At 40.8% G+C, this 27,497-nt stretch overlaps 1 protein-coding gene across 5 annotated transcripts in view; it reads left to right on the top strand.

Moving 5' to 3' along the window:
• The window catches only part of adamts17 (ADAM metallopeptidase with thrombospondin type 1 motif, 17), a 107,074-nt gene that overhangs the window by 66,115 nt on the left and 13,462 nt on the right, over positions 1 to 27,497 (top strand). For 4 of the 5 annotated variants that reach the window (XM_037096468.1, XM_037096467.1, XM_037096469.1 and 1 more), the window contains 9 exons: positions 2,727 to 2,828; positions 2,970 to 3,115; positions 3,704 to 3,873; positions 6,777 to 6,904; positions 14,125 to 14,245; positions 16,534 to 16,608; positions 19,749 to 19,829; positions 22,148 to 22,305; positions 24,635 to 24,794. In XM_037096468.1, coding sequence (XP_036952363.1) covers positions 2,727 to 2,828; positions 2,970 to 3,115; positions 3,704 to 3,873; positions 6,777 to 6,904; positions 14,125 to 14,245; positions 16,534 to 16,608; positions 19,749 to 19,829; positions 22,148 to 22,305; positions 24,635 to 24,794 — 1,141 coding nt within the window. The remainder of the gene's footprint in view (positions 1 to 2,726; positions 2,829 to 2,969; positions 3,116 to 3,703; positions 3,874 to 6,776; positions 6,905 to 14,124; positions 14,246 to 16,533; positions 16,609 to 19,748; positions 19,830 to 22,147; positions 22,306 to 24,634; positions 24,795 to 27,497) is intronic. The other variant, XM_037096470.1, reaches the window with a different exon arrangement.

Below are 27,497 nucleotides of genomic sequence, written 5' to 3'. Positions count from 1 at the left end.
AACAGCTATTTAATGGAGGACTTTACATCTACTGGGGTTTAGGTGTAAGATTTAAGTTGGAACCTCTGCCTGCATTAGAACTACTTCAGTTGTTGCAACCCTTAACTACCCTTAAGTAGTAAAAGAAATAAATGCAAAATCTTTGTCAGCAGAATACTTGCAGAAATTTGGGATTATTGCACTATTTTGCATTTGAGTCAAATGACTACATGATACTGTAGATGTTTGTTTTTTACCTGTGTCCTCAAAGAGACAAAGTCTGGGCACCCTTAAACTAGACAAACAACCGAGAACATGTAATGAAGTCTTTCCTGCCTGCGTGTGAGGGAGTTACACAGAGACAGCCAACCAGTGAGGGAATCAGACTGAAATATTCTTTTCTTCATGGAGAAGTAGCATCCATGCATCTGTCGCTGCTGTCGCTGTACTGGTCATTTATTAGTTTGTCTGTTGACAGAGCTCTATCACTGCAACCTAACTAGTCTCACCACAGGAATAATGACGCACTGTAAGGCGAGGCCAGAGAATGACTGACTTAACACTTACTGAAGAACTAGACCATTTACACATACGACAGTGACTGGGACTGTTTGACAGTCCCCTTTCCCCCCTGTTGAATTAGTAGAGGACGAGAAGTCAAGATTGTATTATTGTCTTTGAGAGGAGATGAGAAGTGAAAGAGGATGAAAAGAGGACTGGATCACAGAGAGGAATGAGAAGGTAAATCAGTTATCCAGTCAGCAGCATGCAATACACTGTCAAGCCTCTTTGACTGCATGACATCAAAGTCTACAGGGAACGGGTCATATGAGCTTTCATCGGACGCACTCACGCTCAAGCGAATTGACAATTTAAAGCAGGAAGAGCTTCATCTACAGAGTGTAACAAACAGCCTCAGCAGAGGTAATCATCAAAGTGAGAGAACATCACAGTTCATCTGCTTGTTTGCTTTTACAAGGAGAGTACTCTCTCACACATCTACACACATCTACACACATCTACACACATGTCACACGTAAACACAAAAATGCTAAGCAGGGCATTTTTTCAAGGCTGCTATTGGATACATCCTAGAATTCTCAATCTGTAGTCAGACTGAAAAGTGCACTGAGAGGGGGGCCAGTGTTATTTGTTATAGTGAGTGTTGTACATGAGATGACTCTGAACTCACACTGGAGCCGGCAGAGCCAAATCAACAGGGACCACCAGGAGAATCCCAGTGGGACTCCCTTATATAGCTGTCAGAACATCTAACCTTAGTATTCAAGTCACAAGGACTCAATACTTACCACAAACCATTCAACAAAGAAAAGGCTCACCCACCCCATCAATGAATCAGCAAGAAGTCTGCACAAGCTTGAATGAACACCAGTTACAGAGACTTGAAAGATAACGTATACAGTACATGCAGATGTTGGTTGAGGCAAAGTTTTTCAATTTGTAATTTTTTGTTTTCCTCAGTTTTTGTTGTAAAAATGCTTGAGATTCCAACTCTAAGACCTCTGTGGCTGAAGCCTGATATTATACAGGTGTCTGCAGTGTGAGTCCACCTGGTAGTGACTTAATGCATAACCTGAGCAAAGAAAACACAAGTTCCTCAGCGTCAAGCCTGTCATTTGATTGAGAAACTTTGGAGTAATCAGTATTCAGACTTAAAAGAAATGTCCTGATGATTGTGATTGCTCACCCAGGCCTGTGTATTTAGTCTGGTACTGCAGGGTTTAACCTCTGACATGCCATACATGTTCACCTAGTTCACCTAGAGTCTTTATTTACCCCCACGTCAGAGAGAAGCACCAAGACTGAACTACAACAACAAGACAACTATAACGACTGCAACAGTGACAAACAGTATTGTTGGGATCGCTTTCTGAGTGAATTTAGGAATTATAGAAACACCAACAGCCGATCAAATTCCATCTGACTTTACATTTTCCTACATTCACAACCTATTTAACTCTTATACTAGGTATATACGTATATTATATATGGGAACTATGAGGTTTGTTTTGTCTTTACTGATGTTACTTGCTGACAATCACGAGGATGACTGAGTTGACTCATACAGAAGTATGAATGAATTAAACACTGTCATTACAGTGTTGGATTCTCCCAACTCTTCTCATCTGTGAACAACTACATGAAGTCATATCCTTCTGGCTTTGTTTGTGTTTCTCTGTGCACAGCTGCAACAGGTGAATGATGATGATGCTCATATCATAATTATCACTTACAGTTTTTGGTACAGACAGGTCTAATTTTTGTTGTTACTGAGTAAGGAAACCCTGTAGTATTATCATGTTGTAATATTAAGTATTTTTTGGGCCTTTCCGTGGCTTTATTGACTGGACAGCTTGAGAGATGACATGAAATGGGATGATGGGGGGCTTGAAGTGCAGCAAAGGGACACAGGTTGGATTCCTTGGGCCGCTGAGGACAGAGCCTCTGTAATGTCATGCTGTTTGCTTGTTTGTTAATGCAAACTCAACAGGAGCACAGATGTTTCACATCTCAGAGAGCACCTTTCTTCACTCTCCACTCTACTCTCACCTTTAATGTAAAGCATTAACAGCTACTGCTGAGTTATTTAATGATGACACAGAAGTATTTATGCTATCCCATTTTTTTTGTGTTTGTTTTTGTGTGTGTGTGTGTGTGTGTGTGTGTGTGTGTGTGTGTGTGTGTGTGTGTGTGTGTGTGTGTGTGTGTGTGTGTGTGTGTGCCAGCACCTGATGTGTGCTGGCCTGTGGTGTTTAGTAGAGGGTGATGCATCCTGTAAAACTAAACTGGATCCTCCTCTGGATGGAACAGAGTGTGGAGCAGACAAGGTAGGACTGCCTGCACAGACACTCACATCTTCATTTCTCTCAGGCAACAGTTTCTGAAAGAAGGTGACTGTTGGTCCACCTACATAAAGGCCATGATGAGTGTGAAGTGTATTGGAAATCTCTTTCATTTGTGTGTGTCAGTGGTGCAGGGCAGGCGAGTGTGTGAGTAAGACTCCCATCCCTCAGCATGTGGATGGTGACTGGAGTTCATGGAGCCAGTGGAGCATGTGCAGCAGGACCTGCGGTACCGGAGTCCAGTTCAGACAGAGGAAATGTGACAACCCCCCGTATGTTACCTGTCTGTCTGTCTGTCTGTCTGTCTGTCTGTCTGTCTGTCTGTCTGTCTGTCTGTCTGTCTGTCTGTCTGTCTGTGTGAGTGAGAGAGAGAGATACCTTTAATAGTTTTATGTGCACAGAGACTGTATGACTGTAACCATACACAATGAAATACTTTATCAACCATTTATTAAACAATTGTTTGTTGGAAAGTTGCAACTGATATTTATAATACGTAGCATATGTTTAACAGATACTGTGTCGTATATCTATAAACACTATATAGATGGCCAGTATAAAGTTAGAACTGATGTTTATAAATGGTTAAATGGTTTGTAAAGCATTTCATTGTTTAAGCAAGAAAACAACTATAAACTGAAGTGTAATTAGCCATAAATGCACCACTTCTTACTGATGGGTATGAAAATGTGTTGCTGTTGTAATCAAACTGTGCAGTGTGGATTTAAATAAAGACACTGACCTGTTCATCCATCATGATCCTTCATTCTAACTAAATCTGTCATCTAGGGACATATTTATGCTTACACACTGTGTGTGTGTGTGTGTGTGTGTGTGTGTGTGTGTGTGTGTGCATCTAGGCCTGGTCCTGGTGGAAGACATTGTCAGAAGACCAGTGTGGAGCACAAAGCCTGTGAAGGTCCTCCCTGTCCCAAGGGGACACCCAGCTTCAGAGACCTGCAGTGTTTGTCCTACGACCGCCTCGCCAGCAAGAAAAAGGGCAGCATGCTGACTGCTATAATTAATGATGGTGAGACACACACTCACACACACACACACCTACACTACTTAGTGCACTCATCAGCTATTTTTTCTTCACAGGCTCTTTGGTGCATGGAAAGTAACTGACTAAATAAAGAGGAAAACAAAACTCAGCGTGAGAAGTGAGAACATGAATCAGTATGTAGTTTGATTGAGAGGTGAATGTAAAGATCATGTGATGTGATGTTAGACCTTTAGTAGACTTGGTCAAGAGCCAGGTGTCAACATCCTGAACCCCTAAAGTCCTGCTGAGGCAGAGAAACGGTAAGTTGGCCATAGACGTGCAGGTTGGGTTGAAACCTGCTGTAAATATCAAAGTTAGTACGTGGGGCTCCGACACACTACTGAGTCACATTATGAGTTGCTGTACATAAGTTGGATCAGCCTGTGATTTTACTTTGATTTTCGAGGTAATATTTAGTCTCTCTCTCAGTGGGTTGATGATTTTGGTTGCCACTGATTGTGTTACAACACTTTGTTCTCAACCAATTATATAATGTACATCAGTAAGGATTTATCAAGAGAAGACAGACACAAGATAATGTAAGAAGGACATTACTAACAATAGAAGAAATACACGTAGAAGGAGAAAGCGCAATATTAAGTCGGTTGGATGTGGAGAAAGCTTCTGATAGTGTTTTCTGGAAGTATTTACACATCTGCTTGGAGAAATATAGGTTTAGCCAAAAGTCTCTAATCTGCTCTAATCCAGAAACAATATGTGGATCTCAACATTTACGTGCACATTTGCACACCAGGAACAGCTGATAGACTTCACTGATTATTTCAAACTTCTGACTTGCTGACAGGATCAGTTAGTATTTGTTCTGTGTTCTACACATGGACAGCTCGGGAACAGTCCACATTCAAACATTAAAGTCATTTGAAGTGAAGCGGCTGTCCTGATAAATCTTGACATCCTGTTTAACATATTTATTTTAGAAGCTAAAAGTGTAATTCTGTTTCCTTTGGAGAGTTTGTAACTACAGCGTTTAGTTTTGCTGATGAAATGTGTCATAATTTTTGTTACAGTACTTGACTGTGTTTATGGAAAAGTTTAAAATAACTGAAAGCAGCCACTCATATCATACAATCAGAGCGTACGAACAATGTGAACTCACCAGTGTAGGAGCATCCAACATGTCCTTCACACAGCAGGAAACAGACTGCGCTCACCTGACCTCAGACCAGCTTTTTGTGTAGCGCTGTCGCTTTCTGCTGCCTCAAGATTATAATCCACCATCAGTGTGTCTGACCACAGCTCACTTTAACAGCAACACACCCAGGACACATGTGCTGGGTGTGAAAATGAGACCTGCATCAGTTTGAAACTAGAAATGACACTCGTGCTGCACCACTTTGTGCCGAGTGTAAGATAGAGCCCTTTATCTTTTCGAACGAACAGAAAGGTCTTTCTGTATTTCCTCTGTTCTCTCTGCGTTTTCTTCTCATCTCTCAATGTTCATTTTTTCAGTCACACAGCTTCAGGATAGCCTCAAGTTTTAGATTCAAGTTGAAACACTTTCAGCTAGACACATAAGTTGGTTTTGCCTTATTTCAGACTGCCTAGGGGGAATTCATGAAAGTATGGGTGCCAACTTGCACAACTCACTTCATTCATTTTGTCAGTAAAGGCGATACCTCTAGAATTCACTTTGGATGCCGTGTGAACACACTGTAAGGACCCAGGCAGGCAGTACATGGGCTGAATCCTAACACTGGGTTCTCTGATGTCTGCGTTTCGAGGTTGGATTTGAGATAATGGGTTTGCAAAGCTCTCCATGCAATCCCAGTGATATTATTTTGTTATACATTAATTGTCTATAGAGGGTTATTACTTGTCATAGCCAGTACAACACAGAGTATACAGAACATACAGTTATACAGATTACATACAGATTACTTTGGTGTTTGGTGCCCTCAAAAAGTGTACTGACGAGGGTCCAAACAAACACTCCTTTATTCTCCTCCAGAACCACTGCAGCCGGCTGGGTCACCTCTCAGCTGATACCAGTTAAGTTTTCCTCTGAGTTCTGTCCTTTGCTCAGCATCTGAGTCTCTCTCAGCAGCTCGTGTCGTTCCAGCTGACAAAAGCTTTTTTGCCTTTGAATAATTATGGTAGCTGTTTACTTTTATTACGACAGGATGTGGATATATTTTCTGTGAAGAGAGACAAATGAGTGTCCCTCTTTCCTTCCTCCCAATTTATCAACACTCATCTGGATCCTGGATTGTGAATAAGATTCAACTATAGTCTTACATCATTCTTCAATTTTAGCAAAAGCTTATTTTCAGTAACTTTAAGCACAAAATTAAGTTATTTGTGATAAAAATATCTGGTAAACAGTGTGGCTCATCAATGTAGGTATATATATATATATATATATATATATATATATATATATATATATATATATATATATATATATATATATATATATATATATATATATATATATATATATATATATCGAAAGAAATGGAGTTTGGTAACATACTTCATGGCATTTATAGAAATGGAATTTGTTGTTGGTTTTATTATAAAGGATGAATTGGAATTCAAATGTGTTCTTTAAGCAGTAGGATCACTGATCATCAAAATGTTTTTTTCTTTATCAAACCAAAAATATTTTTAAATGTAACACAAGTCTTACTCAAAGTATATCTTAACTGACCTACTTTTTATAAAGTAGGAAGCAATTTTACTTGATTAAAATATATTTCAAGTACTTTCAAGTACAGTACTTTAGCTTGACTGTTATATTCTAATACTTTCATACTGTTGCAATAACAACATGGTGTGTGTGTGTGTGTGTGTGTGTGTGTGTGTGTGTGTGTGTGTGTGTGTGTGTGTGTGTGTGTGTGTGTGTGTGTGTGTGTGTGCATGAGCAGAAAAGCCGTGTGTGCTGTTCTGCAGCCCGGTGGGTCGAGATGTCCCAGTCCTGATGACTGACAGAGTGATGGATGGGACACCCTGTGGACCATACGAAGCCGACCTATGTGTTAACGGAAGGTGTCAGGTACACACTCATGCTCTCTCTCTCTCTCTCACACACACACATGTGCATACTTCTTCAAAACATGTAATGGAATGTTACACCACAAATACAATTAGACCTGCTTTGGCCTGATGGCCTGCCTGTTAGGTTAGGGACTGGGTTAGGTTACTCAACAATTATCCACCAGGAAAGAACCGAGCTGACAACTGAAGCAATCACCAAGGTGCACTGCTCCTGCCCACTGCCATGTACAACAGGCAGCCAGAGAAAAACCACAGTGCCTGTAAAAAATATTCACCCCCTTGTTTTCCTGTTTCATTGCTTTTATACATTGAATCATGGTTGATATACAGAACAAGAAATATACTAAATTAAACTCTCTCACACATTCTGACTATATCAAAGTGAAAACAGATTTCTACAAAGTTATGTGAATTAAATAAAAATACATAATTTGTAAAACATATAAAAATATGTGATTGCATAAGTATTCACCCCCTTCAAGTCAGTATTTAGTAGATGCACCTTCGACCTCAATCATAGCACTGAGTCTGTGTGGATAGGTCTCCATCAGGCTTGCAGATCTGGACACTGCAATGTTTCTCCATTCTTCTTTGCAAAACTGCTGAAGCGCTGTCAGGTTTCAGTGGCGTGAACGGCCTTTTCAAGTTCAGCCACAAATTCTCTGTTGGATTGAAGTCTGGGTTTTGCCTTGGCCACTCCAGAACATTCACCTATTTGCCTTCAAACCATTTCTGTGAAGCTTTCACTGTATGCTTTGGGTCATTGTCTTGCTGGAAACTGAATTTTCTCCGAGGTCATAGTTTTCCTGCACACTAGTGAGGTTGTCTTCCAGGGTTTCCCTATATTTTGGTGCCTTCATTTTACCCTCTACCACTACAAGCTTTCCAGGGCCTGCTGCTGGGAAGCTCCCCCATACATGATGCTGCCACCAGCATCCTTCAAGGTGGGAGTGTGTTTGTGGTGATGTGCACTGTTTGGTGTCTGCCAAACACAGCATCTAGTCTGATGGCCATAAAGCTCCATTTTGGTCTCATCAGACCAAATAATCTTCCTCCAGCTGACCTTGGAGTCTCCCACATGCCTTTCGGTGAACTCTGGTTGAGATTGAATGAGCTTTCTTCTCTTTGCCACGCTCCCATAAAGTTTTTACTGGTGAAGAACCCAGGCTACAGTATTGTATGCAGAGTCTCTCCCATCTCAGCTGCAGAAGCTTTTAACTCCTTCAGAGTAGTCATAGGTGTCCTGGTGGCCTCCCTCACCAGTTTCCTTCTTGCGCGGTCAGTCAGTCTGTGAGGACGGCCTGCTTTAGGTATATTACACATTTACCATATTCCTTCTATTTCTTAATGATGGATTTAAATGAATTCTGGGGGATGGTCAGTGACTTGGAAATGTTTTTGTGTCCATCCCCTGACTGCTACTTTTCAACATTCTTTTCACAGAGTTGTCTTTATGGAGTAATTGTAGCCAGTAATACTGATTAACCAGTGAAATGAAACAATGCTATGTATAGTGTTGTATCATAATCATATCAGCAGCCATTGCACTGTAGCAAGTGTCCAGTGTCATTGCTGCCAGATGACAATGGTTTGAGAGACTAGTCCGTAAATAAAAGCTGCAAAGTTTAGTCTTTCCAGCAGCCACTGGAGTGAGAAGGAGGAGAGATTTTGGTACTGCTGTCATCACTGTAGAAACAAATCAGTCATGAAATGAATAGAAAAAAAATAAAACCATGTCCCAGTACAGAGCTGTGGAGGAGAAGGTCCCAACAGGGATCAATAGAGTACCTCATTCATGAGCAGTTAGCAGTGGTTGAGTGGATCCACAGCCTGATCCCTTGGGGAGGGCTGAGGAGTTTATTTGGATCTTGTGTCCCGACAACAGTCAGTCTTTTGTGTTTATTTGCAAATGTTGGATGTCGGTACGTTTGGGAGGAATTCCCCCTCCTTCTGGCAGAGCGAGAGAGAGGTCTAGAAAGTTTAATATGGATGCAATTATCATGACGCACATGTGCTCACAAGAAGCTTACTTCTTACACATTAGCAATGACTCATGTTTCCTTAACCATGCAAGTCAACTTAGAATGAGAAAAGCTGAAGTACACAGTGAACATGTCTGCATCTTTATGTTATCTCACCAAAAATGTTTTGGATGCTGTTGAAAAAGAGAGAACTTCAGATTTGTTTCAACATTTATTCAGTTTAATACAGTACGAACATGAGATATTGAATGTTCGAACTGATAAACTTTACTGTTTTTCAGAAAGAACACACTTTTTTAGCTTCTGCTTTCATAGTACATAAACAAAAGAGCTGGACTTCTTGTTCACAAGCGTTCTCTATTTTAGCTAAGTCCTAGACAAAAAATGTTCCTCCTGGCAGATTAGGTGATGAAAAGGCAGTGTAGAGACATATTCTTGCTTTATGTGTTATCAGCACAGCCAGGTTTAGACAGGTTGATTATAGTGTAGAGAATTCTCTATAGTTGGAGAGAATCACTGTAATGCTAATGATGTGTTTAACTTCTGTCACCTCCCAAGATATGCAGACCATGTTTTGTGAACACACTTACACACTATAAACTGATTGCATATCTTGTATCATCCACCACTGTGTGAAGAATAAAATGTTGTAACCCAATGAAATATTCAAACCAAATACTTCAAATACAAATATGGTCACGGACTGAGCATATTTCAAGGTTATCTACCATATCATGAGGTCAGTGATATAATGCTTCAGCTTTTTGTTTTTCACCAGAACTACATATGAGTGAAATGATGTTGCCGGGGAATAACATTTTCACTGTCGCACGCATGATCACTTGGAGCCATTCAAAGCAGTTACAGGTCCCAAGATCAACCATACAAACAACTGCTTTTATGTATAAAGTCGTATGGAAGAAAACACCAACTATCACCTGCTGCTGAGAGAAAACTGGTCAGGATGGTCAAGAGTCAACCAAAAACCACCACAAAGGAAAGTCTGCAATGAATTAAAAGCTGCTGGAAGACAGGTGTCAGTGTCCACAGCCAGTGTGTTTTACATCAACAGGAGCTGAGAGGCTGCTGTACATACAGAAGCTCTCGCTCCAGATGAAGCACCTTAAAGCTCCAATGAAGTTTGCTGCCAATCATATGGAAAAACTGGAGAAACTGGAGAAACTCTGGTTAGATGAAATCAAAACTGAAACTGCAGCAATATGATATGATGAGGCTTTTATGGGAATAATGAAGAATAATGTGGATTATCTCCAAGATTCTTCAGGAAACCCTGAAATCATCAGCAGAAGATTGGGAGCTGGGTGCAGTCTGGTGTTCCAACAGGACAATGATCCCAAACACACATCACAAGTGATAAAGGAACGACTGAATCAGGCTAGAATTGAGGTTTGGAATGATCTTCCCAAAGTCCTGACTTGAACCCCATCAAACATGTGACTGTGCTGAAGAAACAAGTCTGTACCAGGAAGCTTATGGATGGCTATCAAAAGGAGGTGAAAATGGCCAAAATAACTGAATATTAGAATTACTGTACATGTATTTATGATCCAGCAGAAGTGGTCACACGACACGACCTATAATAAATTCATTACTGAGCCAAACTTCATGAATATTTTTGTGACAAAGTAGTTTATGTTCCACTCCACAATCACAGAAACATGAGAGCTGTAGAAGTCATGGGACTGAAGACTGCTGTGATGTGCATGTTCTTTGCAAGTTGATGGAAACTTTTCAAAATGACTGATGAATTATCTTTGTAAAGTCTTTAAAATGACATCGAGAGGATGAAGATGAAAGAAGAACATATTTTTGATTGGGGTTGAGTAGATTTTAGAAGTTTAGAAGGTTTAGAAGATTAACACAATTTTACCAATGATTTCTACCATTTACTTTGCAACATACTCTGTCCAGCCTGCACACTGGTTCTGTGTCCACCTGAGAGGGAGAGGCAGTGGCAGAGGTGGAGGACGGCAGCTGTGAGCTGTGAGCTGCAGACAAAGAGAAGTAGGCCGATGCTGAGGTTACAGAGGGAGGAGGAGGAATGGATGTTTTTCCAAGCCTGGCATGTGAGACTCAGGCATGCTATGAAAACACTGGCAAGGAGGGAGAGAGAGAGAAGAGAAAGAAAGGAAGCAGACAGGAAAAGGGGAGAGGAATATATTCAGCAAAGCTATGAAAATAGACTGCGTCTGGCTGGAGGAGGACCCTGAGCGTCTGACTGAACTGGAGAGGGCCATATGGCTCTGTGATTCAGCAAACTCTGCAGCATGCATCACTTTCTGTGTGTGTGTGTGTGTGTGTGTGCATGTGTGTGTGTGTGCATGTGTGTGTGTGTGTGTGTGTGTGTGTGTGCGTGCGTGTGTGTGTGTGTGTGTGTGTGTGTGCATGTGTGTGTGTGTGTGTGTGTGTGTGCGTGCGTGTGCATGTGTGTGTGTGTGTGTGTGTGTGTGTGTGTGCATGTGTGTGTGTGTGTGTGTGTGTGTGTGCGTGCGTGTGCATGTGTGTGTGTGTGTGTGTGTTTGTATGAGTGGCTTAAATTTTGAATCTCTGATGCAGGAAAAATAATCTCTGTGTCTTCGGAGCTGCATGAATCTGAAGCATAGATGTTGCTGATTCAGACTGCCAATACTTTAATGTGTGCAGTCACACACGCACACACACACACACACACACACACACACTCACAAAGCTTTGTTGTCTCCTGTTATAGTCAGCAGTCACTGCCCCTTGTCTGGAATAATTGTCTGTTCTGGATCTGGCAGTCTCAAACTTTCCTGCAGCTCAATCAGGGCACAATGGTAGTTATTTTAGTTGATCCTCCCAAAAACAAGCGATTGAAGCCCAACAGCACGTATTAAGCAGCTAATCTGACCTGACTGTCCATGGATAAGTGAAATCCTACTTCCTTCAGCTGAGGAATATTGCAAAAATAAGGTACTTTCTCAAAGTGATCTTGCAAAAGATGAAAATACCAAGGCTGTGTAATATGGAAACAAAAATAACTGATATTGCAGTATTTTTGTTTGTGTGATAAATATTGCATTATGTTCACCAGATTACTTGAACAGCTCATACAGTATAGCTGTACCCATAGACATAATATACGCAGACCCCTCATAGACTGACGCTGCCTATTGGAGCTGACGTATCAGTGCAGCCGCCATCTTGGATGGGTCTCCAATGCGACCCCCCAGCATTTGTTTCTACTGAGGAAGGTGTATCCACAACTACAATAATCATAACCTCCTGAATTTTTACTGGAATTTCACACGGTTACAAACAGCAGAGACTTAGTTATGATACAGGGCGCTGTCACAAAATGTATTTTTAAAAAAAATCTTACTTGTGAAAGGTAATCCCCCACGATCTGGTAACAATACTGCGCCAGTTATTGCAACCAAAAAATGCACAAAATACGGTCATAGTTGCTCGTTCTCCATTGACTCTGGTGCTAGTCTACAGTGAGGAGACCCAACCAAGATGGCGGCGACGTGGGATTACGTTCCAGCACGCCATGAGGCGTCTACGTATATTATGTCTATGACTGTACCTGGTGGTCCATCCTACCTGATGTTTCTGCTGTGCATATTTCATATACTGTGTTGCTTTGTTAGCGTCTTTTAGATTCACCATACAGCAACATATCACACAGACTGCTAGTGTTGGGTAAACTGTTCTTTGCTTGATTCTGTGGCCCAACATGAACATTTGTGATGGTGCTGTTATTACTGAGATATGAAAGCATCAAATGTGCATATTAGATGAATGACATCTATGCACTTCATCAAAACACCATAAAAAGTGTAAGTTAGTGTGTAACACATGGCTTTTCTCCCTGAAAGTTACTGTACCGACTAGTGCAACATTGTTAATATTTATCAAGTACTGCAAGGTTAATGTTCAGCTTGAATGCTGCTTAAACAGAAAAAAAACACATGTAAAATGTTAATTAGTTGCACATTCTACAATATAACTATTTTGCATATGTACATTGCAGTATTGATGCAGAAAAGGTATATTTTGCAGCCTTGGTAAATGCCCTAGTTCTGTCTCCTGTTGATTTTTAATATGTTTATACTCCAGTATCATCCAAAATAGCATGCGCCCTTTACAGCTCGTACAAAATGCATCTGTGCTGCTTTTAACAAATCCAGAAATGATTGACACTGAATCCTTTTTCAGGTATTGTAGTTGTCATCCAGCTGTCTTCAAGAAATCTGCATAATTCATTCACTGTAGCAGCTGTGTTTTCAAAGAAAAGTGCGTGACTTTTTAAATACAAGTATGATTTGTGAACCACTGCAACATTTTAGAGCTTACACAAAAAAATGGGATGCAGGTGATCAGATACAGTTATACTTCAATGTGCACGTTGGTCAATATTGTGCCAAGTGTTTTTGTGGATCTGGTAAAGCCATGTTCTTCCAGTGCTGATGCTCCAAAATCTGAGGTTTAGCAGTTCGTCTCAGAGACATTTGTCCAAATCAGAGAAATAAGCTGATTTGTGCCTGATGCAATGTGTCAGTTGGAGTCCTGTCAACGATTCATAGAACTGAAGTTACATTCAGGTAACTACTAAGTATGAGATCACTGTGTTCTGTCATTCACTGTAATAATGGAGTTCTGTGTGAGTTACTGAGAAAGAGAACATTGCTGAGCCGTTCCTCAAAAGTCAAACCCTTAAAGTCCAATAATCCTCAGGGCTGTGGACACACCCCATTGGCCCTTACAGTATGGATTACTGCAGTAAATTCCTGGCTTAACTGGCCACAAATTGTAACCAGCAGTCAAACGTCTCCTCAGTTACACTGTATTCATAAAAGTAGAGCTCATTCATAGCTTTGTCAGAAGCACTAACTCATCGAAGACATTTCATCAATTACTCAGTTCTTTAATTCTTTATCACATTTATGTGAAATAGGCTAAACAGTGGCTGGTGCATACATTTCCTTAAGTTTTAACACCACCTTCTGATGGGTGACTGAACTGCATATGACACAAGCTCCCACTCTGCATGGTACAATGTTTTTTTCTAAATACATTATACTGGTTTACACACAGATGCAAGGTGAAAGTTACACACACACACACACACACACACACACACACACACACACACACACACACACACACACACACACAGCACTATGCACTGCAGACACAGCTCATCAGCTGTATATTTTATAGTTGTTCTCGACTATTTTATTGTCTTTAGAAAATTGGCTGTGACGGCATCATTGGCTCTTCTGCCAAAGAGGACCGCTGTGGTGTTTGTAATGGAGATGGGCGCTCCTGTAAGATAGTGAGAGGAGACTTCAACCACACCAAAGGAATGGGTGAGTGTATGTGTTTCTTAGTATGTGTGTGCTGATGTATGCAGCTATTATTAGCTTTCTATAAACCAGGTATCATAATTATTGCCATTCATTGCTGATGGGATGCAGTTTCTTTGGTTTCTTATGTTGAACTGCAGATCAGTGTGACTTTTCATTGGTGTCCTGAGCCTGCACTCATTCTATCATGGTGTACAGTGTTCTGGTGTTAATGCAGTTCACAGCTTGAGGGTTTTGAAGATAAACAAGTTTATACTACAGCAGTTGTCATTAGATTTGAAGTCCACTGCATTGGTTTAAAGTTGTGCTTAGGTGTGGTATATTTAAATGTGCCAGAACAATATGAGTTCAAAGTTTAATTATTGTTTAGATTCTTCATCTACTAGGACATCCGAACTCAGATAACGGATGCTACTTTATCAGACAAAAGAGCTGTTAATCACCTGAAATATCCATTTGACACAATATTGCTTATAATGCAATACTACAATGTTTGTAATTCAGAACGGGAGTGTTGCTATTTTTTTTATGAAGTATTCTCACATCCTGAAAATGCTGGAAAAGGAGTAGTGAAATGTCTTTGATTTTTGCAATGAATATTAACGAGGTCATGTTCTGCATTTTGGGTTTTTACCTTCCCTGATGAAAAAAACATCAGCATAGACCAACAGCAAAACACAACATATGCTGGTCTGGCAGTGACCGGTCACTAGCAGACCAGCACATGTTTTGGTGCTGGTCTATTCGTTTTTTTCAGCAGGGTTACCTTTAGCATTTTTGTACATGCCCACAGGAAAAGGAGTTACTCTGTCCCACAGAAAACACTTCTCCTTCATTGCCTGAAATGCTTAGTTTTGGAGTCGAGCCTTTGCCTCTGTAACTTATGTGCATCACTGTGTAACAGGCATTATATAAATATAGACACTCCAGTCAGTCAGCAGACAGACAGTTTGCTACTCCTGCAGAAACATATTTTAGATCATACTACCTTGCTCAGCATGACCCGCCCTACTCTGCCTCTGATTGGCTGCCTGTTAAGTAACTCCCACCAAAGATTGAACAGAGGTGAGATGTCTCACTTTGTAGCCTAAACGGAGCGTTCAAGTCACAGTGTGAAAAGGGTTGCTACAGCAATGCAATATATGAGAAAATGTTTTGAAAATTAAAGACCTATTCTACTAGGCCCCCTAAATAAAAGTTAGCATAAATAGCATAATATGACTTCTATCACACTTTCTCGTAACAAAGAGTCAAAGAAATTTAAAAAGCCCGTCACTGGAAAATATATAGTAATAGTTTCTATTTAATAAGACCTGTGGTTCTTCATTTTTCATTCAGCAAATCAACAAAGTGAAAACGAGTGGAGAGTTTTGAAAAATTGATTCTTCTTTTAGGCAAAATGTATAAATTTATTGTATTGCTGTGAACATTCTGCAACAACTACTAACAGGAACACATGTTGTAAGTGATTGTTTGAGTTTCTTGGATGTTTGGGACCAATTTCAACCCAGTCCAGTGAAAAATGAGCGATTGGTCAGACTGAGAATAACCATACAAAGAATCACAAAAAGTATAGAGCTTTTCTTCAGTTGTTCTTGAAGTACAGTTATAGGATTTGCAAGGCCTGGTGAAGTCAATTGAAGTGTCTAGATTATTGTTTCAAGATAACAGAGACTTCTCGGTGAGTTGGCCGTATAAAACTACCATTTGTATTACGTATCTTACAAAATAACACCCATCCCTACAGGGGCCTGAGTGAGTTGGTAAAGAATGACCCATATGGGAATACTGTTTGCTGCTTGGCAATTTGGACTAAAATAAAATGACATGGTGCATTGTGGATGTGGACTTATGCATAAGACAGACTTACATTGTTTAGGCTGTTGCACTGTCAGATGATTACAGAGGTGGAACAGCTCCCTGTTGGACTGGATATCACACAGAATTAAAGCACAAACATTTCATTATCACCTTTTCTGCACCCACTAATTCTTGATCGTGTATCACCGTGCCAGCAGTGATGATGGATATTTGGCTTGTGTTTCAGTCGCCTATGGGCACTGATAAATGATTTCATGATGCAGCAGTCATACACCAGTGTCTAAATCACACCTCTGTCTGAGTTAGATGAGGGCATAATTGCAGGAATTAGAGTTTGTGTGTGTGTGTGTGCGTGTGTGCGTGTGTGCATGTGTGTGTGCATGCTAGTGTGTGTGCACACATGCATGCACATGCTGGTGTGGTCCACAGGACATGTGACCTCCCCTCCACTTCCTTGTCTTGTCCTCCAGTCACCACTAGGCAATGTAAGAGGGTATCTACCTGTGTGATGGCTAAACCCAGAGCTGTCCCCAAGTGTTTCTCATGTAAGATGCATGCAGTGTGTGTGTGTGTGTGTGTGCGTGCGTGTGTGTGTGTTTGTGTGTTACCTGCACTGCCTGGAGTGTTTTATTGTAGGTATATTAGAGAGGCAGTAATCTGTGGGCTCTTCTTGGGTGTGTGGACTGCGCTGTTTGAAAAAAAATGCTTGGTTTTAGTCACATAACCAGCTGTTTGACCCCGCTACCCCATAACCCAGCTGTGAGGTATGCCAGGGACGCATTCCTTTCATCTAAGGTGTTTCCTTTCCCCTGCTGCTCCTGCCAGGAGGAGTATCAGTGGAGGGAGCCTTAGAAAATGTTAGGAGTTTGACATTTGTGGTATTGGTCGAAACGTCATACTTAAACATTTGGCATTTGCTTCATAAACGTCAAATGTGGTGCTTGTAAAAACCCAGGTGAGCCCACAGGAGTCTGTGTCTAACCATAGCTGAACGGGCAGGGTGGTGGAGGTTCCATGGAAACAGCTGGTTGGCTTTCAGGAGGGAGTGGTGTGTTTGTTCATTGTGGATACAAGTTGCCTAAACCTTTCCGGAAAGATCTGCACAGGATCAGTTTCAGCCTGGGCTCACAAAAGTGTGTGTCATGAACGCAACCTCTTGAAATGCAAATATCCTGTCTGCACATGAACAGATTCTGCTTCCTCACCATCAGAGGATTATACTGAAAGGCTTTACTACACAGGCAGTGCACTCAAAGATGTTTAGTGTTTCGATGTAGGGCATCACATTAAGCAGCTTTGGAGCCCTTCACAGAAACACTCTCAAAACAAACTCTCAACAAGGTTTAAGCAAGGCAAGCATGTAATAAAGGCTTATTAAATTTGTTTTGGCCAACTTATCACCAAACAATTGCCTGTTCACATCCATCCATTAGAAACACATCTCTGGAGTCTCCTTTTTTTGGTCTCTTAATCCAACTGAAAGTATCAGCCTGGATTGGCCATTATGAATGACTGCATCGAGATTTGTCTCTCTGCCACCACTGTAATGTGATGTAGGTCAAGGACAATGTATAACCAAATACTAATGGCTCATATATAAAAGCCAAAATATCTATCAGGCCTCAAATTTATCGGCCCAATATCGATGTCCTGTTTGTCCTGGTTGTGAAGACAGGAGAGCAGTAGCAGTATTCACATCATTCTCTAAGGGTAATTTGCATTTCATCATTTGGGTTCATTTAACAACATTTTTGCTGTCTTGTAAGTGTGTCTGTGTTTAATTTCACCTAAAGCTCTCAGTCAGAGGCAACTGCATCCTCATAGTGTGTAACAGTGCACTGTGTGTTTGAAAGCTCAGAGGATGGATTGGTAAGTAAGAAGTTGTGTTGGTGTCTGTAACTGTGAAATACTGTACTATGAAATAATGTTGGGCATGAGTAACAAAGCAGCTCAGTTTTACCTTGCATAAGAGTATAGTACGTTTTTCTTTTATATACATACACAGAGAAGAAACCGACTGTATGAAGTTAATAATCACAAACCAAGTTTAATCACCTGTTCTCCTCAGATGTTAACAATCTCAGGGATTTTTTTTCTTTTTCCAACCTGTGTTTTTGTAGTTTTGACCATCATCTCTACAAGTTACACCAGCATTGTATGGCTATCCTAAAATGCAGCCTATGTTTATGTTTTACAGACATCTGAATCATGACTGTTGTCTGTCAGAAGAGGCAATGTAATGTTATACAAAACCTTTGTGGTAGATGATGATGATGATGATGATGATGATAAGAAAACACTTGATGACAAACATTATGTAGTCTCTCAGTTTGGATCACTCGTTGCACCATATAAATCAAACCTTATGCACTAACAAGGTGAATGTATTAGTAAACATAATCAAGTTATGAGTTTGTTGCACAGCAGCTGGTGCAATAAGCTTACGTGGTGTTGGCGTCTGTTTGCATGGACACAGTCCTTAGACGTGAGTCAGGTAAAATTGAAAACACCACATCCATATTTCTCAAATTATATGAAAGTGAACACAGGTTGATTCTCTGGTCAGAGTCCCTGATCAGGGCACTGGCTTGGATCAGGAGTTGGTCCCTGGATACGGCACGATGGCTGCCCACTGCTCCTCACAGATTTGTTCAATGTAAAGAGTATGTTTCAATGCATTAATGACTGTATGTGACCACGATTCAATGTTGTGATGTCCTCTTGGTGCAGTTACTGATCTGTGCCATACAGAGGCTCTGTTCTTAGATCCCAGCTGTGAAGATGCTGGCCAAAATAACAAAATTAGACAGAAGCAATAGCAAACAACAAACAAAAATCATGTTGCCTTAAAATGCAGGCCCTTTGTGGCCATAACTTTCTTGTATATTATATGGTTTAATGCTGACTATATAGACTAAGGCTCAACATAATGAGGATACAGTCATTGGTAGAATATTTGGGACTATCAGATTGAGCTGCTTTGTATTGAAATAATGCCCAACAAGTATTAAAGGGGTATGCTGTGTGTGGAGAAGGGCTGGTGGCTGGTTGTGTGACAGAAATTACACAATTTGAGAGTAAAACAATGTTGTCCATAATCACTCAGTGATGTGGTCGCCATTGATCTAGCGCAAATCATTGAAACTCGACAGAAAAGCAAATTAAACCTCTCAACCAGAGTCAAAGGTCTGGGACCAGGCAATAATTTGGAATTGTGAAACAAGTAATCAAAGCACATTACTAAATATAACTAAAACACTCCAACTTGTTCAAAAAGGGTCAGCACTTATTTCAAATGTAGTCATAGAAGGGCACAACGACTTGTGTTGTCATTGAATGGCTCTATAAAGGGGGAAAGATGTGTGAAATAACTGTAAGAAAATTATAAATACATCTGACACATTGTGGGTCTGAATTCAGTTGTGCAGAACATTTCTGGCACAGACACAGAGGTCACCAGCCCATCCCTGTGTCCATGTCTACATCTCTATGCTTCTGAATCTGTTTTCAAAAGGCAGACAAAAGACCCAGGCACTGAGCTGAGAGCTCCCAGCTCATTTGAATTGTCTGACTTTTGCACTCTGTTTTTTGACCGAGTGCCTGTAGCAACTTCTTAGACGTGTGTGCCATTTATCATGTTTATCTCTTCCTTTGTTTTCACATCATATTTCTGTCTCTTTATCAGGCTACATCGAGGCTGTGGTTATCCCTGCAGGAGCCCGCAGGATCAAAGTTGTGGAGGACAAACCCTCACATAGTTTTCTGGGTAATGATGCATGCGTTTTACTGGCTGTCCTGAAGGTCCTTGAGAACAATCTCTGCTAACTTACAGACATGCTCACAAACACAACACCATGACATGTTCAACAATGTTTAGAAATATCCTATTTACCTTTACCGTACCTAAACTGGATGGAGGGATTGATGGTTGGAAGAATGGATGGATGGATGGATGGACAGGTGGATGGAAGGATACAGCTATGGATGGACAACAGTGGTTTTTCTGGCAACAATTCTCTAAAAAATGTATACTTAGAATATGTTTGAGCCGTATATTTTAGTAGGCATGTATGTATGGTTTGTTTTTACTTGTTAGCAGTTCCTGATGAGTTTAATAGGAATATGACCTCAACACATCTTACTGGGCTGAACCCAAATGAATTTAGCTGATTCTTGCTTTTAGACTTAAATATAACAGATAAAACTGAGCTTTGGATCACCTAAAAGCTCTCATACTTACTGGATTATGCTCATCCTCTAAGAATAATTTTTTAACCAACCCTAATTCAACTCTCTCATGTTATATGTACAGTGAAAGAAATCAAGGGCGCAAATTACTTCTACCAAAAATATTATGTTCTCACTTGTGTTTGTTTGTTTGTCGGTTGGTTGGTTTGTCAGCAGAATTACACAAAAACTACAGAACAGATTTCTACCACACATGGATGGTGCATGGTTCTCAGCCCAGAACAGACCCCATTAACTTTGGGGCAGATCAAAATAAAAGGGACAGATCATGCTCTTAGACATTGCGAGGGCATTTTTCCACTGTCGGTTGATGTCTCAGGGAATAATGTAGCGAACTGAGAATCAGGCTTATTATTGTGGCAGGTATTTATGAGTGAGTGCAGTTTGATGAAGATCCCAGACCTAGTTGGCTTCAATTATGGTGAGGCAGTGATGGATGGCTTAAGATTTAGAGTGATACGGGGCTATGAAGTTTAATATTGGATTAGGCTCATTTAAACTGAAGGGGACTGTTGGGCCTTGGTGGAGGTGTGTGATGTACTGAGTGCCATTCGAGCTTCAGTGCTAGTTTTGGTACCAGTAATGTAATCTGATGTGTGGTGATCTGTCATGATTTGGTTCCAGTCCAGAAGAAAAAAAAACTATGAACAAGTTCTGCGAGTTTCTGTTCACATACCCTACAGTGGTGGATCAATGCTGACACAGCATCTTTGTTTTATCCATAACTCTCTCGCTGTTCCTGTTGTTGATTTGAAGGACACAAACTGGTCTTCGTTTGCACTCACCAGATTATTACTATGTTATATGTTGCTAACAGGCCTATGTCTGACTGTAGAGTTTTGCATCAGACATGTAAGATATTTCTGGTGCCCTCATTGGGCATGTCTGACTTGAATTTTGTACCTGAGTTAACCTGGGGTTGCAGAAAACTCAAGGTTACCTTATCCGTTTCTGGCCATTATTTCACGGATCACTCTTGAAATTTGCTTCGATCATAATCTAGATCACATTAAGCTGTTTTGGGTTTAACTCTCGTTCCTACTGTTTCTGTTAAACTGTGGTTTACTCCAACTTGACTCCAACTCCACACACTTCTAGTGAGGCAGTCCATTGGCTGGGCCTCAGATAACCCACAGTCTAATCCACTTCCAAGCTCCTTTTGTGATTGAAGGAGGGAGCAGCTGCATAAATAAACAGCTCAGTACACTCTAGAATTATCTTCTTCTGTTTGATGCTTACCTTTTAAATAAGTCACATTAGCAGTAGACCAATACATTGACATGACATGTCAAAAATAACGACATGACATTTTACATCACATTTACCTGTGTGTTGATTAAACAAAGTGTTCATTTGTGTATTTCTGTTGCTTACAGTCTTCTTGCTAAGCTAGGTAACATACAACTACATCTGACACCAAATCTATATCTAATAAATGGACTTGAGAGCAAATAAATGTGATCCCCAGAACTATTTTTGAGCCAAACCACCACAGATATGTGTGTGCAGGTATCGCCTTATATTACCATACTGCAGACAAGAGCAGCTTGTAGCCATTTCAGTTCTTCTCCTCACAAATTTCTGATTTATGATCAAATAACATCAGGTAGTTGTGACTTTCTGCCCTGCTGAATCTCCACTGTAAACAATTCATGAACTAAAATTCCACAAATACACAGAAAATGTGCTGTGCTGATGGTCGAAGACTTTAACCTGCAACATCTATTTAGTGAGGGTCACACATGGAGCTGGGCAGAGTGGTGTTCATTATCCCATGTTTAACAATGGATTTCTGTGTGGATGTTTTACTTCTGACCTTATGTGTGTTCCACACAGCCCTGAAAGACTCTAGTGAGAGGTCCATCAACAGCGACTGGAAGATCGAGCTTCCAGGAGAGTTTGAGCTGGCCGGAACCACGGTGCGCTATGTTCGAAGGGGACTGTGGGAGAAGATGTCAGCCAAGGGACCCACTAAGACCCCCTTACACTTGATGGTAAGCACATTAGTCACGTGGTTCTGTGTTGGTACATCAGAATGTACGAGAAAGCCCGTCTTTCTGTGCTTGCCAGTGTATAAACTGTGTGTAAACACTGGTATTGTTAGTGTGCATGAGGGTTATCAATTTGATATTTTTGATATTATCTTAAATTAAAGTTAATTATCATAAGAAGGAGTATTGAAAGTGCAGTGAAGGAGGGAATGGACTGACACGTTTTGTGGCTGAAAGTTATTGATGACCTTAAACCCAAAGTCTTCAAATAAGTGACTCCTCCTCACTCATCTATACATATATAAGGATTCTACTTGGTATTTGAAAACAAGACACTATGCTTACCTTAGTTAGCCTAAGTCAAGTAGTGTTATTCTCAGGTCACATGTAATACGCTCTAATTCATAGTTTTCAGCCATGTGACTCACACGCTGACCTGGAGGGCAAAACAGTAGACAGCAGCTCATCCCAGACTTCCCACAGAGACATGGCAAAAGCTGGAAGTTACCTCTCGCACAGTTATTGAGATCACCTGTCAGCTGTACAAAAGGAACCATATGGACATAAACTATGTGTAAGTGTTTGGCACTTGTGATCCATATATAGCACCCACTGTAGTATTTCAGCCGTTATAAACGGCCAGGTCCCTGCCAGAGTTCAACTTCAGTGACAATTACGTGTACATGATGGAGAATCCCTCACTTATTCTGCTGGCAGAATGAAAGCTCATAAAAGTACGGACAGTTATATGTACTTAACATCTGAAAGGATAAATAATGCCGCCATTTGGGAGTAAGTGGTTCTGCATTGTAAAGCAAAGGCGAGTACTAATCACTAACATTAGCTATTTAATGTTATTATGTTGTATTATAATGATATTATTACTGTGTATGTACCCTGGACATCACCAACAAAGTTCATCAGTCTAAACACAAGCTTAAATGTTTTTCCAAATCGTTGCATTTTAAGTTTATTTGCGCCCAATGTATCATCCCAACTCCTCAGCTAACTAGCTAACTTTAATTCATGAAGACCACTGCTGATGGATGCCTCGGTACACGACAACAAACCACTTCAAAATGTTTACAAACACATGTGACTTATTGCAAAAAAATGGATAATTAATAAAAGTATATACTTGTGTTCACTTGAGCTTAACTTTGATGACGTGTATTTGGACAGCTGCCATTGTTTGACCTCCCCAGGGACAGAGTTGCATCTTATGGCACAAATCCACAATCTCCTTCTCCCTGGTTTTCTTCGGATGGAATTCATTAGAAGCATTTCCTCGCCTGTTCGTGCATCCGATAGCATAACAACTATCCAGCATTTTGGCAAAACGAAACTGGTAACAAACAAAATGCATCACTTGTTCCTTATGCTGATGGGCAGCAGGGAATGATATTTGCCTTCCAAGGGGGTGTGACATCATGTGAAAACTATGAATAGGTGACAGTGTGTGTGTCTAAGAGTCTGAAGCTAAGCACATCATATCTATTGGCATTGGTTGCCTTGGAGACAAGAGCGGAACATAGAGGGGTAGTAGCTTCGAAAGAGACTGTGACATTTTACCTTTTGTGCAAAGAAGAAAGATTCCTTCACATAGACATCCCTATGTGTGTGTGTGTGTGTGTGTGTGTGTGTGTGTGTGTGTGGTTGACAAACCTAGTTTGTCAGTCTCTTTTTGTCTCCAAAATGTTGTGTCTGCCTCATGGCATGTCCAGTCTCACTTGAAACATCTCTTACCACAGGTGAAACTCCTGACTGCTAGTAACAGCCAGAAAAATATTGTGAAAATGAAAAGTTCATGAAATGGAAAACCTTCTTATCAAATACTTCACAGCATGTCTACACTTCATGCACACAAAGACCACACACAATCACTCCTGCAGAGCTGGAGATATGGCTGAACAGCTGATTACACTGATGGGCATAATGGTAAGGCAGTGGTCTGAGATGTGATGGAAGCTGATGAATCTCATGTCAGGGATGTCCATTTATGACAAACAGTATTATGCTCAGTATAGTTCAGATGCAGGTATGTTTGGGACACTGAGTTTACGACAAATAAAATACTACATTCCATGAACAATAACACACTGCAAATCATCTGATTTATAAAACCCTGAGGAGAAACAATGTGTTTTTTTATGATGTTGTTTGCTGTATTTGGCTTTGTCATGGATTATTAGAATTATTGCAGTAATGGAAACTGGTTGAAATAATTTCTTAATGATTTTTGGACTGGTTTTAAGAGAGAACTTTTTGACACTGTAGTATATTTTTTGTGACTCGACTCTTCTTGTTAAGCCTGTCTCTGTCGTGTCCCCAGGTGCTGCTCTTTCATGACCAGAGTTATGGAATCCACTATGAGTACACGGTGCCCCTGAACACAACACAAGACAGGGTCAGTGAGGAGCACAAAGAGCCAGAGTATCTCTACATCTGGACACACAGCAGCTGGCAGGACTGTACTGTCCAGTGTGGAGGAGGTAACACTGCCCAATATCATCACACATATTATCCCGTAATGTTACGTTAAATACAACCTCTGTGTGTAAAGAGCTAGTCTCAACAGTGAAATCATGTTTCAGGTATCAGTAGTGAAAATGTTACTGTGAATGTCATCTGGTTTGTCCATCTTTGAGGTGCCTCTAGCAGTCTGCCCTTCTCTAGGGATCAGACGGAGCTGGGAGCCATCAGACACTGTGATGTCGGGCTTTACAAATACACGTGACTTGACCTGACCTGAACTGGCAGAACATGAGACAGTGTTGGGAGAAAGGATCTCCTTATTATCCCTGAGAGGGAAACTTGGTCAGCAACAATCAAGAAAAAAGTCACTCCAGAATGCAAAACTTTGAAATGACATTCAAAATCAAGTAAACATCAAGTCTATACAAAATAAGACAACAGCTAAATTAGATTAAAACAGTGAGGCTTTGTTCATATCATTGATTAAATATACCTGAGACCTGATAATCAGAGTGAATCATCAGTTTGTGCTTTACGTAATTAAGTGTTGAATTACAAAACAACATTGGAGATGAAAGATAATGAAAATACAAAGTTTGCTACTGAATCTCAAAGGATATGGACTTTAGGATTATCTTGCCCAATACTGTAAAATAAAGATCCTTCAGTAGTAGAAGCATTAGGCTTCCTGGAGAGTGGGTTGTGTGTTCACAGTAGCTGGATGGTTTGACATTAATCACCATGATGTGTGTTCTGGATCTAGATGTGATGTCAAGCAGATAGATCAGGTCTAATTCACCATTAAAGGAGATAAACTGAGCTGTGGTGGGTCTACCCCCGGCTGCTTACTACTAATCCAGAAGCACCTGACCTTGTCTCCAGGATGAAGCTATGAAACCGTTTTCTGGTAATAATTAGGATACAGAGCCATAATTACTAGAAAACCTCAGAGTTTTTTTCTTTGGATGGAGCTGTGCCATAGCTCATCCTGTGCAATCTGATGTGTACGCAGCATGTACACTGAGAGAAAATATCATGTAGTGAAGGGAAAGTCAAAAACATCTGCAGTGGTTACAGGTTCATCAGGTGCAGGCCCTCAGAGGAAGTTCCCACTAGTAACTGTTTTAACACTAACGGTTAAAATATCACACAAAGTACAAACAGCACTGTGGCATATTTTTCCATCTATTTGAATCATTGTAGCTACACCAAGTTGCTGTATCTGGCATCACTACAGTCTTAGTGACCAATCAAAGTGCAACACAAGACAACTCACAGTCACACACTTGCGGCAGAGGCTACCATCCAATGCTCATCAGGAGCCAAAACCACTCGTACACCCTCACACACTGGTGGAAGAGCCTCAAGGAGTAATTGGGGGTTCAGTGACACTTGGACATGTAGACTGTAGGTGTACCACAGACCCTCTGACTGGTAGATGACCACCTAACCTCCTGAACCACAGCAGTCGTGTAAATAGCAAATGGACTTGCACCCATCCTGGCATGTTGCTCTAAAAAGTGGTGTGGCCAGGTGCATTTGTGTCTTTACAGTTACACTGTCGACCAATAAAAGTCTAATAAAGGCTAATGCTGCTGTAACTTAAGTATGTCCAGCTTTTCAAAGGGCACATTATTCTGCATTTGTATGAACCAGACACAGGGTTGAGCATCAGTGCTCCTCCTTCTTACAGACAATGGTGTGATTTCTGCTGCGATCTACAGATAGCGTATGTAAAGCGAATCTGTTGATCCATCCTGTCCTGTCAGTGGTTCATCTGCTGCTGGCAGTGTAACAATATGGGGTATTTCTGTGCACATATCAGGCCCCATCATACCAGCTGATCATAGCATAATATAGTATTATATAAAATTGTCCAACTGTGCTACCTGTGGTCACTTTCATGCAATCCAATTAAAATCTTCATGTTTAGAGAATCCAGCTCCACTGTTTACTTCGACAAAACATAAAGTGATCTGCTTACATGTGTGTTTACATGCAACTTTCTTGACATTTCTTGAGTGCTATTTCTGGGAGACATATCTTGGCATCTAATGGTCAAATATATGTGTTGTTGTTGGCCTCTGAGAGCTCATATATCTCTGGCAGTTAAAACAGTAAAAGATTAAGATATGGACAATACAGGGGGATTAAAGGAGGGACTGCTGTGAATACACTGGGCAGGCTGGAGCCAAGTCTAGGGTGTAGAATGGCAGGGAGACAGACCAGCGGCTAATCTGAGCCAGGTATTAACAGCATATTAGACAGAGCACAGACACACACACACACACACACACACACACACACACACACACACACACACACACACACACACACACACATACACAAACACACACGAACACACAGAGCACAGGCCAATCCTAATTATCAGCCCCCCCACCGCTGATTTCCTGAGCAGCTCATCTTATCCTCTTATTGCTTTCTAATATTGGTATCCTGCACTCAAAATATTTCAAATTACATGTGAGAGGAGCTCTTTGAAGTTGCAGTCCACTGCTTTCATCCAGGACACGAGGTCAGGTGCTTCTGGATTAGTAGTCAGCGGAGCAGCCAGCGGTAAGCCCACCACCGCTCACTTTATCTCTTTTTAATGGTGGATCAGAGTTTATCTATCTAGCTTGACTACCCATGTAGATGTAAGGTTTGACAACCAAAGCACACATCACAGTACGTAACTCATCAGCTTCTTTAAACACACA

The sequence above is a fragment of the Acanthopagrus latus genome, chromosome 4 (assembly GCF_904848185.1).
Source record: "Acanthopagrus latus isolate v.2019 chromosome 4, fAcaLat1.1, whole genome shotgun sequence".
Lineage (NCBI taxonomy): Eukaryota > Metazoa > Chordata > Actinopteri > Spariformes > Sparidae > Acanthopagrus > Acanthopagrus latus.
The sequence above is the reverse complement of the archived record's forward strand: the minus strand, read 5'-3'. Positions and strand labels throughout refer to the sequence as shown.